Consider the following 14,486-nt stretch of genomic DNA (forward strand, 5'->3'; position numbering starts at 1 on the left):
ATGCCACCTCAATGGGCTCTACAGAAGCCGAGCCGCAGACGTCAGTCCCAGCTTCCGAGCTCGGAGCACCTCGCGGGGCTTATTAACTACCGACGCCCCTCATTCGCGTGCTGAGCAGGAGACGCGCCTACAAAAGGTAGACTCCAACTATTGGAGCTGTAGGGTATTTGACTGAGCTCGATTTCCAATTCAGCACCAAACCCCAGCCCTTTCCCATCATGGCAGAACTCCCAACGAGCATTGGCTGGATCGGCCTGGGGCTGATGGGATACCCAATGGCACTCAATCTGGTCAAGAAGATGGACAAGGATACACAATTCTACGTATTCGACGTGGTAAAGGAAAGCGTGGACAAGTTTGTAGCAGAGGACGAAGGGAGGATCCACGCTTGTGGTGATTCGAAAGAAGTGGCAGATAAGTCCGTATGCACATTTCTGATCCCAAAGGAGACACTCTCAACTCTTCGTGTTGCGCATTCACTGATTATTCCATGTACAATTGCAGGATCTAATCCTCTCCATGGTCCCCGAAGGCTCACACGTCAAATCCGTCTATCTCGACTCCTCTTCTGGAGTGATTGCATCTCCCTCCATGCCTAAACTCCTCATCGACTGCTCGACAATCGACACAGCATCCTCCAACCTTGTTCGCTCCACCCTCGCATCCCAGTTCCCTTCCACGACCTTCTACGACAGCCCCGTCTCAGGCGGTGTCAAGGGTGCCGAAGCAGGTACCTTGACCTTCATGCTCGGCTGCTCCAACACCTCTCCAGACCTCCCTCTCCTCCACAAACTTCTTTCCTTCATGGGCAAGGAATCTTCCATTTTCGCTGCCGGAGGCCCTTCACTAGGCCTAACAGCCAAGCTCTGCAACAACTATTGCTCCGGCCTCATCGCCATTGCAGTGAGTGAAGCAATGAATTTGGGAATCAAATCCGGCATGGACCCTCGAGTTCTGGCGAATATCTTTCATACTTCTACTGCGCAGAGTAGTATTTGTGATGATTGGTGTCCGGTTCCGGGGATCTGTCCCGACGCTCCCGCATCCAAGGGATACGAGGGCGGTTTTCGGGTGGAGTTGATGAAGAAGGATTTTGGGTTGGCGGTTGAGGCTGCGAAAGAGAAGGGCGTGGAATTGGCGTTGGGGCAGAAAGGATTGGGAGTTTATGAAGGGGCTTGTGGAGATGAGCAGTGCAAGGGAAAGGATTCGAGGGTGGTGTATAGATATCTTGGCGGAGAAGAGAAGTGGAATTCTGATGGGAGGTTTGAGGAGAAGGTGGAGATGAGGCGGGATGAAACGAGGGCTTTGTTGAAGAGGGCGAGAGACTTGGATGACGAGGGGAGGAAAGATGTTGGGAGAACGGATAAAGCAAGGAACATCATGTAGCAAGCAAGAGCGTTGGCATTTCTGGGCCTTCGAGCTCGTCGAATGATGCACGAGCGCCAGTCTCATTACGTTGGACTCCCACGGCATCATGGAGAAACGCCAGAGTACTTTCTCCTAGTACTCGGAGTTCGGCGATGGAGGGCGTCTCTCATCTCGGTGCCTCAGCGGCTTGCATTCAGTGGAGATGGCGGATCATGAATCTGGTATGCTTCTTTCTCGCTCGCACCGAAAGCCCTATCACTAAGGAACATCACTCCGACAATACAATCTATATCGAGAAAAGATAAGAGAGTGGAAGTTGGTTTTCAAAACAAGCTGATTCCAAGTCTATCTCCATCCATTTTCCCAGAAGCTCCGACCAACCCCATTACCATTAGACGCCACATGTATTAGTAAGTTGCCGGAAAAACAAACCAAAAGTGCACAAAACAGAACCAAAAGTCAGGACGATTTAGGCCTCCCCAGTGAGATCGATGATCTCCACCTCCATCTCCTCGTCCCCAGTGAGGTCGACGGTCTGCCTGGTAGTAAAGCACCGCTTGAAAGACGGAGCATCCCAGTACGTATCCTCCACCCACTGCACTCCTCCACTACTCTCCCTCTTCCGCTTCCTATCAGCCAGGGCGGGAGAGGGAAGTCGAACATCTTCTTCTCCCTCTCCCTCCATCCCCATCTCCACCACACTCTCCTTCCCCTTCTTCACCTCCGATGCCTCAGACCCCTCCTGCGAAGCAGAGCCATCGACATACCACTGCGTGGCCTCATCCCACTGTGTGTCCTTAACCCATACCGGCGACGCGGGAACTTCCACCTCAGCCTCAACTCTATGAGGCCGCAACCTCTTCACCTCCGGCATCTCCCTACTTGGCACCTTGGAAACCACCCTCGCATGCTGAGGGATCATGTGCGAAGCACCGAACTGGTCGTGAAGGACCTTCCAGTGAGCGTAGTCAAAGTCCGGAGCTTGGTAAGGTCTCTGCTCCGAGATGCGGTGCGCAGGGGCGACTTGTGGAGCCTGGGTGGCTTGGTGGGTGGTGTGGTAGTTGGAGTTGGCCATGTTGAGTATAGTATCTTGTGTCTGCTTCGTGTGAAGTGCTTCGAAATTTTTGGATCTGTCGTGAGTCGGGACGCCTTCGAAGTACTTCTTCTTTTTGAGAGCGATCAGAGGGAAGGAAGCGTGTAATACATATACTCACAAAGCACACATCTGCACGGCTGTCCTCAAAATTTGGCGTCTGGTGCGAACAGTGGTAGCAACGAACTTTGTCAAATTCTTCATACTCACTCAGCTATACCGTCCTCTCCTACCACGAGCAGCGCGAGGCCGCCCTCCATTATTTCCACGCTGAACCACGGGACTGCTCCCAGCCATCATCGAGCCGTCCAACACCGAACTTGACAAATTCAGCGACCCAGGACTTCTCGGTAATGAATCAGCTGCAGACACCTGTGCTCTCATCCTCTCCTGCAAACCCAACATAGGGGGCTCCACGATCGATCGCTCCGCAGTCGCCGGCGTTCTTGACGTCCTCGCTGAAGATGGTGGTGGCCTTCCCACAAACGAAGACCTCAACTCCGAATCAGAATCACTCTCTTCGAGCTCAGTATCCGTATGTTGATAGCTCCCAGCTTCAGGCACAGAATCATCCAAATCACGTTCCATCTCCATTCCCAAATCCTCTTCATCCTGCGCAGCGCCTGTCAACTCCGCCTCTTCCAGATTCGTATACTGCTGTTCATCATATTCATTCTGAGCAACCTGACTCCCCTCCATCATACTGTCCTCATTGAATGTGACATCTGCTGTCGAAGCGTCCGCCTCAGCCTCGGGAATATCATCATCCAGATCTCGTTCCTCCTCCACCTCCCCAGCTTCTTCCGCCGCTTCATGCTCACGCGCTTCGGCTTCGAGCTCCGCTTGCTGCTGCTGAGCCTGCATATCCATCATCCCTCGTTCCTGCCGTTCTAGTTCATCTTGCTCGAGTCGTTCCGCGAGTTCCTCGTTCATAGCTTGTAAGGTCTTCGCAACGCCCGGTGGACGAATCCATTGGGAACCGAACATGCGAACAGCGTGTTTACGCGTCTCGATGGCTTTCTCGTCGGCTGCGAGGAGAGCAAGAGGACTCCGTGCGTGGTGCAATTTGCGTTCTTCATCGCGTCGTTGGCGTTCGCGGTGTGTTTGTTGTGGGTTATGGCCGGCCTGCGGAGGTGGTGATTCGGCGCGAGGGCGGTACGTAGCGCGCAAGAAGGATGAGTGGTCCTCTTGTGGAGGAATGAGTGGTAGTGAGAGCATTTTGTTGTTGTGTCGCTATGACGGAAAGGAAAGCGAAGTGGTTGTTGACTTCGTGCTTGTGAAGGAAATGGGCAAGTCGCGTGTGTTCGCGCCTACCTTCTCATGAGCTCGCGGCAGCAAAGTACAGTAGCACTGTGCTGAGTCTTGCAGTCTTATTGTCGTGCGAAGCTCAATGTCTAGCGATGTCACTTGGTCGTTGCTGTGTTAAGTTACGAGTATATCAAGGAGGGGCATCGGCTGGTCGTTATTTTGTGCGCGTCCGATGGGTCGTCACCATCAGCTAAGGTGCAGGTTCATTCACTTCCACTTGATATTCATTAAGACCTCACTTCAGCACGAGAATCGTACTCGAAGTCATAAATCACTACAGCAGCACACACGCCTCATATACCTACGTTCGCTGGAAATCCGTACGCGTCCAGATCTGGGCGCAACACCACCAACTTATCACTGCAATAGCCATTTTTTCAGAGTCTACAATCTATAAACATCATCTAGCCTCCTCACCCATTCAGAAGTCTGCAAAGCGGAGAGAAGAACACAAATGAAAAGTCAGAATGCTTTCCCATTTTCTTCATGCCATGTCCATCAACAACGACATCTTTCATCATCCATCATAGCTGTGCGAGTAATCATTACCAAGCATTCGCCGTCCACCATCGCCTCTCTTGCTCCATCCTTGTAAGACAACGCCGAAGAGAGCCACATCTATGCATGTATCGAATCATTCATTGTTTCGTTCGCCATAAAGAAGAAGGGGCGCCTGGTATCGCGTCGGTCCCAACATCGCGTAATCTATGCCTCCTCGACATCAGCAGGCTTCTCGCCATCGGCGGCATCAGCGTCCTTCATCTCCTCATCAGGCTTTGCCTCTGCAGCCTTCTTGGCCTCTTCCTCCGCCTTCTTCTTCTCGGCTTCGGCGGCACGCTTGGCTTCCTCCTCAGCTCGTCGCTTGGCGGCGGCCTCCTCTTCAATCTTCCTCCGTGCCTCTTCCTCTTCTTGGCGCTTCTCATTGAAGCGGGAGATGACCACTGCAGCGGTAGCGCGGAGCTCCTCGTACTTGGCGATGTACTGGGCCTTGGTGGCATCCTCGCCATCCTCGTACAGCCAGTCCTGCAGTCATGTTAGCAATTGTCTATGTACCCTCGTGGCCGTCTATCTTACCTCGAGCTCATCGCACTTGGCGCGGATCTTGTCCTTCTCCTCGTCGCTGGCAAAATCTGAGTAGCCGTTGCTGGTGTATGGCTCGTCAATCTTGCCACGCATCGAGTAGATTTGTGATTCGAGTTCGTTCTTGCGGTCTTCGGTCTCGGCAACAAGCTTGTCCTCAGCAATCATCTGGCCTTCCTTCTCGAGGAAGAGGTCCTTTTGCTGCTGGTCGAGGGATGCTGTGCCGGCAGAGAGCGGTAGGTCACCCTTGCGCACTTGCTTCTTGACTTTGCGGGTCTTGACAGGTGGGGTGGCCTCGCCGTTCGCTTTGTCGGTGTCCATTGCCTGTCGATTCGTCAGCAATGGTTCGGTTTTCTGGCGTTTCGCCGCGCGCTCGTCTGCATGAAGTCGCAATTTCTCGAGATCGGCAGTAGTGGCCATCATCGCCGCTTCCTCCTCTTCTGTAGAAACAAACGCAGAACGCAAAACTCGAACTTTACTCACATCGCCATCCTTGGCCTCTGGGATAGGCTCCTCGATCTCCTGCTCCTCCACATAGTAGCCTTGCTCCACGTTCAAGACACCGTGCAAGTTCAGGCGTGCCTTGAGCTTGCAGATCATAAAGTCGTCCTTGCCGTCCGCCTTGACACCCTTCACGCTGAAACGGCCAATCCATGGGTTTGGCTTGCCAGGAAGCGCATCTGGCTTGGCGTACTTGGCCTCGAGGTCGAAAGGCTGTTTCCGGTAGAAAGTGAGGATCTTCGTCGATGGCAAAGCGTTACCCTTGTTGAAGACGGTGAGGTTGGTGTCCTCGTCTGGAATATCGGGCGACTTCTCCCAAGTGAACTCGATTGGGTATTGCACGATGTCCTGGACGCTGAAGTCACGGACGCGGAACACTGGGGAGAGGATGGCACAGCTGAAGGCACATCCTCGTGCAATGGCCTCGTCTGCATTCATGGTGAAGTTCAGGTTCTTGCCGAAGAAGTTCTGAATGATCGATTTGAGGGCAGGCACACGCGTGCAGCCACCGACGAGCTCGATGTAGTCGATGTCGTCTTTGGTGAGCTTGGCATCGGCCAAAGCCTGTTCCAGAGGAATATGTGCGCGGTCGAGCAGTGGCTGGACGAGCGTTTCAAGCTCCTCGCGCTTGAGCATGCCACGAACGTCGACATCGTTCATCAGCGACTCGATATTGATTGGTGCCATGGCGTTTGCGGAGAGAACCTTCTTCAGCTTTTCAACTGCTGCAGCCACACGGACGCGTGCCTTAGGGTTTTCGTAGATATCGATCTTGTTCTTTTCCTTGAACTCATTGCGGAAGTGCTCAATGAGAGCCTTGTCGAAGTTACGACCTCCGAAATGCCTGTCGTAGGCAGTCGAGACGACCTTGAGCTCTCCCTTCCTGAATTCGCAGATGGAGCAGGTGTAATTGCTGTGGCCAATATCGACGATCGCAACGCGGCGTGGCTTCTCCTCTGGGCCTGGCAGATCAAGCTTGGTGATGCCGTATCCAAGAGCAGTCGCAGTGGTCTCGTTGATCAGGCGGAGAACCTTGAGGCCTGCAACCTCTGCGGCGTCCAAGATGCCTCTGCGCTGAGCATCGGTGTACCATGCTGGAACAGCAATGACCATATCGTTGACCGGTAACCTCAGCTCTTTCGATGCGGTCTCTCGTGCCTTGGTCAAGAACATGGCGATCAATTGTGTAGCGGTGAACTTTTGCTTCTGACCGAGATATGTGACCTCGGCGCCAACCTGGCCGTCCACATCGACGAGTGGTGCCGACACGAATTCCTGCTCAATCTGCACATCGGGATCGTTGATCGTGCGTCCGGCGAGTCGTGTGAGGGAGCCGACGGTGTTTTTGAGGTTGGAGATTTCCTGTGTCTTTGCGGCCTCGCCGAGGAATCTGGATTTTGAGCCGAAGCTCACGAGTGTGCTGGAAGGCTGTCAGTCTCTGTGTCACGCAGATGGATAAGGGTGTGTACGTACGGAGTCGCTCGGTTGGAGACCTCATTTGTGATGACATCGACGCCCTTGTTCCGCGCAACAGCCTGCGGAAGAATCAGTACGAGTGCGTTGCCGGGGAGGTTGATCGGTGAGACTCACAATTACGCTGTTTTGCGTACCAAAGTCCAATCTGACGCATGTCAGCGCTGTCAGTGTAACAAGTGAAGAGATGGAGCAGTACTCACCCAACGACAGACATGTCGTGTGCGGTGTGGTGTGTGGTAGCTCTCGGTGTGCGAGTGCGTGGTGGGGTTGAGGTGGTGAAAAGCGGGAAGTGGTGTTTGGTGTTGAAAAAAGTTAGGCGTTCACAAGTTGTGTCTAGCTGCGCTGTACCTGCACAAGGGACCCAACACGGAAAATGACAATACGACAAATTTGCGAGGAACGCAGCTGCAGGTGATGATGTCTTTTGGGTGGGCTGTCTGGTCTCTGCAAAAGTGGGTAGGCTGCTAGCGGCCAGGCCAACTCACGTCTCTGCCTCTCCGAGAACTTTCCAGCATCCGCCAGAAACATCGCATCCACATCCCACATTTCCTCGCGCACACCGTGCACAGCGCGGCCCGAGCCACTCCCTCTGTCACGTGTCCGCGGACACGAAAACACTTCAGCTTGCGACATCCATGTCCGTCTTGACACATAACACCCTCTCAGCTCACTTGGCAGGCTCCACGAGAGTGCATAAAAGACACATTGAAATCATGAAATGACATATACCGCAATGCAAATGAGACGCCCTGGCAGGCAGACAGTAATGCCAAGGACGAGACGCCATGCACGAAGAGGACTTCACGCAACAACCATTCTGGACAGCCAAGACATTACACTCGAGATGTGTTCGAAGCGCGCGGTCTTGAAGCGGCCTTCAGCGCATCCCAGACATGAGCCAGTGGGCTTGAAAGCCTTGGGCCATCAACCGTTTGCCATTAACGCAGCTTGTTCGCCCGGTGTAGGAAGTACGAGGGTCGAGGCGAAGCATATCTCCACGGCACGAATAGATGATTGGGGCATCACATTCACGCCAATAAGTTCTTCCGCACGTGTTCAAAGCAAATAAGGGTTTGCGCGCCTCTGCTGCCGCACGATCGCCTGGTGAGCCAGCGCTTAGCAGCATGTCTAAGTGTCACTTTAAGACCAAACGCTGAAGTCATGCAAGTCCAGCTTCAGGCATGTCGCACCAGGTAAGACGTGGTATCAAGCACTTCCGTGTTGCTGTCCGGCTCATCCTGCGTGTCTTGGAAATGCACGGAGCTCCACAGCGCGTCACTGACGCTGTGAGTATCTCGCAACGTGATAAAATCTCTTGCATTGCCCTTCCAGATTATTCCGAATCCAGAGCACGATCAAGACCTTCGACGAGGAGGCTGGACCCTCTATCAAACTTTTCAGAAATCTCGAACGACACGAAGGCAGGACCTTCAGCACTGATCGCGAACGTCTAAGATTCTCTCAAACAGTCAGTCCAGAACTGTCTAGAAGCGCTGTGCGTGCGATCGAACCCAGGAGCAGCATCCCCACCGACTCTGCCTCGAACGCTAAAGACTTCCAATACCATGTGGCCCTTCAAGATCGTGCCCTACCTCCAGACTGTTGCCAGCTTCTTTGCCCTCAACGAGACTGTTTCCAACGCGTACGTTGTATGTCGGACTTACTGCAATGGGCGAACCGCCGCTTGTTATGCTCATGCCATCATCATACCTCCCCCTCACAGGATACTCACGACTCTCGAGAATTGCATAGCGATTCAAGACAACTGCAAGATCAACTGCGACCTGTTGACACCGTGGCCCATGGCGCATGAGAGATTTGAAGGTAGCATAACACTTTGCGATGATCTGAACACGACTTCAATACCTTTGATCTAGGCACGACTGAAATTTCGATGCATGCCCACAACCAGAAATCAAGCCTCAGGCGCCAATACAATGCACCAGTCTCAAGAATCTCTGCTTTCCTCTTATTCTATACATATCCAGGTAGCCCGGAAAGCTTGTAGCCAGTCACTTTGTCGTCTAGACCTGTCTTGATCCTTGAGACGAGCACTTCACTCGCGTTTCGAACTTGCTTTCATGCATGTCTTGCAGCGTTTGCGACCGTTTGCACACCGTCATTGCCTCTTTCAGACCGCAGCAGGCTATTAAAGCCCCTCACATCCTTCTTCAGCTATCTTCACAACACCAACAAATCATCAACATCTTTGGCGACAAACCCGATCCACCCAAGACCAAGCACTGCGAACCTCCATTCGGGGACAACGAAAAAGTAAGCGCGCAGCTTCTGAGAAACCTTCTGAAGCAGAGACTGATTTTGACGGCGCAGAAACTGTTTGTTCACCAGCCAAGCGACCGGCAACCCTCAACTTCCACCATGCGCATCTCCAACCTCAAGACCTGCCTTGAGGCTGCTACTCTTCTCATCACCACAGCTCATGCCGGCCCAGCAGCCTATGGAATCTGCCAAGCTGGCTGCGCTGCGGTCGTCGTAGCCTGTTACTCCGCTGCAGGCGCTGTCTTCGGAGTGGCTGCTCCTCCAGCCGCTGTACCCGCTGTTCTGGCTTGCAACTCCGCTTTTGGTACTTGCCAGGCCGCTTGTTGGGCCGCGCTCATGGCTCCGACTCCATGATATGAGCATACAAATTCCACACTACATCGAGGGTGCTTAGGAGACGTCCCCGCTCCGTAGCTTGTCGTCGGGTCGCGGTAAACTCAAATCTGTTGCGATGTGGCGCGTCGCTCGGAGTCAGGCTGTAGCGTGGTCTGCGACCACGGCGATCTGCTTGGAAAGCCACCCGCGACAACAGAAGGCTTTGGGGAAAGTGTTCAATTCTCATCATGCTCCAGATGCAATTCAGAGACTCCTTAGCCACTAAGCTGGGTTGTAGTCGACGTCTGAGTTCACACGAAGCGATTCTGTCTTGAAGATTTCTGACCTTCAATTTGCTTCCCAACTTTTTTCTTTTCAATCTCTTCTTGCAGCACATCCTTTTTCGTACTCTCACAGACTCTTCGCGCCACTAGTATGCCCCTCGATCTCTGCTATCTCCAGCCGTGTTCACCCACTGACCAGCTGCCCTTCCGATGGAACTTACGAGCATGGACCATCAATCGTACACTTGTTACCATTCCTTTTACATGGGGCATTCTACTCCGCCCAATAGCTATTAGCACAAGTTTGACGAAGACAAGAGAATTGCATCGAAACATCATCCCCTTGGAGAACTTACCGCTGGACATCCGTTTCCTATAACTCCTATGTCGACTGCTGCAGAACAGCCTTGTAGGTCGAATGAGCATGTCTGCGCATACTCAATCAGTCAGGGAGTTGCAATGGATTGGAACTTCCTTGAGGAGTATCATACCCCTTCTGTACCGGCGTATGGCCCTCCGTATCCTGGCGCGTAGATATTCTCTGCGAGAAGGAGAGTCAGGACAAGGGCGAGCACTGTTTTGAACATGGTGACGGTAGCCCTTTTCGTTGTGGAAAAGTATGCACAGTTGTAGTTAAAGGATGCAAAGAGGAGGAAATTGGCCGAGGATGCAAAGACTTCGAAGAAGAGAAAGTCGGCCGGCGATGAATTTGCAGACTTGCACACGACAAATCAATGTCTTACCTGAGTCTTCGCATATACCACGGGCTCATGAAATCATGCAAGATACCCAAGTCCTGAGGCTACTAAGAAGCGGCACTGTCGGTATCTCGATGGCAGTAGTCGTGAACAATTTTCCGAGCTCAGGCAAGACGGCCTCGCTTGAAGCGTCTGAATGACAAACCGTCCCGGACCATTCCTTACTTCCAGCTCTCCTTTCAGCCTTGCTCTTTCTCATACTCACGGAGAATGTCCACGACCTGCTGATGCCCTTTGACCTCTGCTATCTCTAGAGGGGTTGTGATTCGATCACCCTCTATCAAACCCTTCACGTTCGTGTCCGCCTTTCCCGTGCGCAGGATGGCCTTGACGATTTCGTCTTGGCCTCTGCTCGCCGCTTGCCAAAGACCTGTGCTGCGAGTCGATCCTGGCAGAGTAGCATTGACATCAACAAGGTCGTTCTCTAGTAGCAACTCCACCACATCCAGGTGGCCTTCAGCTGCTGCCACCATCAGTGGCGTCAAGTCGAAAATATCTCTAGCATTGAAGTCCACTTTCTCATGCTTCAACAGCTGCCTCACCACTCCCACACTCCCAGAATAAGCTGCACATAAGAGCGGTGTCTGGCGTAAAGCATTTGCAGACCGAGGACTGACCCTCTTATTCCTCAAAAGCATTTGTACCACGCTCACATGGTTGCCGCTTGCTGCCAAGCTTAAGGGAGTTTCGTCGAACATATCACGAGACTCAGGATCAACACCCTCGTGCCTTAGAAGCAGCTGGACTATACCTTCGTGGCCGCAACGTACTGCATTCGCCAATGGGGTCGATCCTATACGGTCCTTAGCCTCGACATCAATCTCCTTGTTTTGAAGAAGCAACCTGACTATGTTCTCATGGCCCTGGGATGCGGCAGCGGCAAATGGTGTGAATCCACCGTCGTTCTTGATGTCGACCTCGATTTTCGTGTTCCCACAGAGTATTGACACGACATTGTATCGGCCTTGTCTTGCTGCAATGCATATAGGCGACGTTCCATCGCGATCTCTTGCATTGACATCGACTCGACGCGTGTTTAGTAACGACTCTACGATGGACACGTGGCCTTGGCAAGCAGCATACCAGAGAGGGGTGCGGCCTATTCGATCCTTTGCATCGATATTGTCGGCTTGCTTTCGTAAAAGTCTCATGAAGCGTTTACGTTTCGACAACTTGCTAGTCAGGTGTTCGATAATACTGGAAATTCCGTGACAGGCTGCATAGTGTTGCACGGCAATCGCTCCCTCAGTGAGAGGGCGACCAGAGTACGTGTCCGGAACTGGCATGCGTCTCATGTAAGCTATCTTGTTGTCGGGCCATTGTGCGAGCTCGAGGATGTACTTGGCGGAGTGGCCTGAAATTTCAGCGTCCGATGCATGGATCCAGCAGTAGGTAACTGCGTATAGAGCGAAGGGATACTTGTTGGAGATGTAAGAATCTGTGGCATACCCGTGGATCACACGATCATCCTGCAAGGCCTCCAACCGCGCCAAGTAATGAAAGCACACACGGGACAAGATCAATTCAGACCTTCCGCGCAACTCCTCAGCTGAATCGACGGACCTTATGTGTTCGAGGAATGAGACACCACGATTTAACATATAATCCTGAACGGACTCGTGGTCAAACTGGACAGTCGTTTCACCATCATGGGTCTCAAGAATCTTGATTAGACCAAAGGACAGACGTCTCAGCCTTTCTCGCATCTTGTCATCGCTATCGCACCAGTGCAAAGAGGAGGCGTAGTCCTTGAAAAGACATACTTCTGTGTTCGCTTCTACAGCCACTGCATGCCGAATCTCTGTAAGTGAAAGCGGCCTTTTTGCGAAGCTCAACCATCGAAACAATCGTGACGCGGCTTCTCTGTCATCTTCCACCAGCTTGCTGATCATCCCATGATAAATGTCGTCGAGATTCCCGGGCGCCTCTGTGATATGGAGTAGTATAGTCGCAGTATCTGCTTTACGTAGCGATAGAACTCGTTCTACAACAACAACTGTCCATTGGAAGACGCCTGAAGATCTGCTAGCGACTTCGTTTTCGATCTCCACAGCATCGACCAACCAGTTCCTTAGCTTTGCACGAAGCAGATGCTTTATGTCTTGCGCATTTTCTTCGACAACGTCAATGCAGTACTGCCAGCCATAGATGACATCTGGCCAGGGCCGGCAAGAAACACAAATTTTCAGACGGTGTTCGGCTCGTGTCTGGAGCGATTTGAGGTAGTCCATAAGCACTATTGCCACGTTCTCGCCGCTCTCGTCCAGTGCATCGATGTACAGCCGAATGGGTTTGGCTTTTGTAACGCGGAGAACACAGTCGGAGAAGAGTGATTGAAGGTCTGGTGTCGTCCAGTCCCATTGGTCGCTTTTGCCAGGTTCACCCTCAGTCCGGTACCGCGCTTCGAAGCGGGTGTCTTTCACAAAAAGAGACATAATCTTCTGATCACATCGGAGAATCTGATGTAGCAGGGAACGGAAAAGCCCAAGAGGAGTCTTCTGTAGCTCGTGGCCTCGGCGGTGAAAGAAGAATGAAAGGACGAGGGTTTCACTTTCGCCGATGTTGTTAGAGTTCTGGAGGTCCGTCTTTCGGAGGTACTCCATAAGCGTAGATTTACCAGTGCCTGGCCTACCCTTGATCCATAAAAGGCCTCCTTGTCTGTTCCAATCCAGGTACTTCGCGTGCTGTAATATCCATTCGCATGTTTGATCAGCAGCCGGGTCGATGTCACCTCGAGTTTCCATGTCCGGGAAGGCCAATGATTGGAGACACAGATCCTCCGTTTTAGTCAGTGGCGCAGCTGACAGACCAGTTAGTACGTGCCACAGATCGCGAGAGCTGATGCGAATTGAGATTGTTGACATGATGCTAGTGCACCCAGACTTGATGTTGCTATTGATCGCAGTGTACAAGGGCCGAGCGCTACGACTGACCGAAATGTTGATGAAAAGTACCGCCAACTCCGCCTCCCTGGAAGTACATGTGCCCAGACCCTTGGTGGATGTTTTGATTTCCCGAGCCATGGTGGGTGTTGTGCGCTCTGGGACTTTCGTCCTGTGCCAAAAGTTGAACGGTCTCCAATAGTGAGTCCAGCCGGTCGTCAATCTCGTAGACCTTCATCTGCTCGAGTAGTTTTAGATTTCCCAAGATTGTGTCGAGCAGCCGCAGGAGTTGGCTCTCCCTGCCCGAAAAGACGGTCTTCGTGCCTCGCCAAATTCTTTTGCTATAGTGTTCGCGGTCTTCAGGGCAGGCCTTCCAAAACAGCGCTTTCAACTCCTCAAGGGAAGTCTTGCACTGCCGTAACGTAGGCTCGACACTCTCTCTGTCTCCGCTGGGTACCTTGTCGTGGTTCTCGCGCGCCAGTTTGAGAAGACTCTCGATTGCTGGAAGTCTCTCGAAAAGCTCTTTCAGCCTGTCAGGTAATCCTTTGGCGTCCCGGGCGGCTTGTCCTATCTCGATTATGGTCCTTGTAATGCCAACGCAGGCATCGATAAGCTGAACAGTAGTGATGACTTCGACGCCCGACATCTTGAGTAATTTGTGCAAGATTTAAGACGCAAGGGACAATTCAGCAACCGAGCGAAGCTGTGCACATATCTGCTTTCTCGCTTCGCTGTGCGGACAGCTTCGCCCCGTAACACAGCAGCATGCCCGAGACTGGTGCAGCGAATCGGTGATGCCGCAGCTGCATGGCGTTGGGGCTGAGACGACACAAGAACACATGCATATGGATCTCGAATCCGGATCCACGGTAGACCAAAGTCACGGTATCCAGGCCTGTGAGAAGCATGCCTTCGACTGCGCCGTCTACCAGAGACAGAGCTGCAGCGTTTGCAAACAGCGCAATATGAAGAGCGTACAAGTGCCATGTCTCGTCCATGTATTAGACCAGGGTGTACTCGAAGTACTTTCAAATGGGAATCGCGCACGCCCGCGTCTTCATGCAGTGCTAGAATGTGTGGTCCGCCCTCGATCATGGCTTTCCGGTCCCGATAGACTGTACACTATCTTGTACTTCTCCAT

General features: G+C 52.6%; 6 protein-coding genes across 6 annotated transcripts; 2 read left to right on the forward strand and 4 right to left on the reverse strand.

The window, feature by feature from the left end:
- Positions 1–218: 218 nt before the first annotated feature.
- On the forward strand, positions 219–1,386 carry RHO25_005462 (uncharacterized protein; the record flags this gene model as incomplete). Its single annotated transcript, XM_023596366.2, has 2 exons — positions 219–422; positions 505–1,386. 2 exons carry the CDS (start codon positions 219–221, stop codon positions 1,384–1,386), a joined length of 1,086 nt encoding a protein of 361 aa, XP_023457680.1.
- A 451-nt stretch (positions 1,387–1,837) lies between these two features.
- On the reverse strand, positions 1,838–2,443 carry RHO25_005463 (uncharacterized protein; the record flags this gene model as incomplete). Its single annotated transcript, XM_023596367.1, has 1 exon — positions 1,838–2,443. The coding sequence occupies one exon, from the start codon at positions 2,441–2,443 to the stop codon at positions 1,838–1,840; it is 606 nt and encodes a 201-aa protein (XP_023457681.1).
- Positions 2,444–2,671: 228 nt separating this feature from the next.
- RHO25_005464 (uncharacterized protein) lies at positions 2,672–3,679 on the reverse strand (the record flags this gene model as incomplete). Its single annotated transcript, XM_023596368.2, has 1 exon — positions 2,672–3,679. The coding sequence occupies one exon, from the start codon at positions 3,677–3,679 to the stop codon at positions 2,672–2,674; it is 1,008 nt and encodes a 335-aa protein (XP_023457674.1).
- A 795-nt stretch (positions 3,680–4,474) lies between these two features.
- Positions 4,475–7,040, reverse strand: HSP88 (Heat shock protein hsp88; the record flags this gene model as incomplete). Its single annotated transcript, XM_023596369.2, has 6 exons — positions 4,475–4,792; positions 4,844–5,173; positions 5,333–6,770; positions 6,824–6,885; positions 6,941–6,971; positions 7,027–7,040. 6 exons carry the CDS (start codon positions 7,038–7,040, stop codon positions 4,475–4,477), a joined length of 2,193 nt encoding a protein of 730 aa, XP_023457675.1.
- A 2,165-nt stretch (positions 7,041–9,205) lies between these two features.
- RHO25_005466 (uncharacterized protein) lies at positions 9,206–9,460 on the forward strand (the record flags this gene model as incomplete). The annotated part of the gene is made up of 1 exon (XM_023596370.1): positions 9,206–9,460. One exon carries the CDS (start codon positions 9,206–9,208, stop codon positions 9,458–9,460), a length of 255 nt encoding a protein of 84 aa, XP_023457676.1.
- A 1,182-nt stretch (positions 9,461–10,642) lies between these two features.
- Positions 10,643–13,991, reverse strand: RHO25_005467 (uncharacterized protein; the record flags this gene model as incomplete). Its single annotated transcript, XM_023596371.1, has 2 exons — positions 10,643–13,263; positions 13,397–13,991. 2 exons carry the CDS (start codon positions 13,989–13,991, stop codon positions 10,643–10,645), a joined length of 3,216 nt encoding a protein of 1,071 aa, XP_023457677.1.
- Between the last annotated feature and the right edge of the window lie 495 nt (positions 13,992–14,486).

Source organism: Cercospora beticola, chromosome 3 (assembly GCF_033473495.1).
Source record: "Cercospora beticola chromosome 3, complete sequence".
Lineage (NCBI taxonomy): Eukaryota > Fungi > Ascomycota > Dothideomycetes > Mycosphaerellales > Mycosphaerellaceae > Cercospora > Cercospora beticola.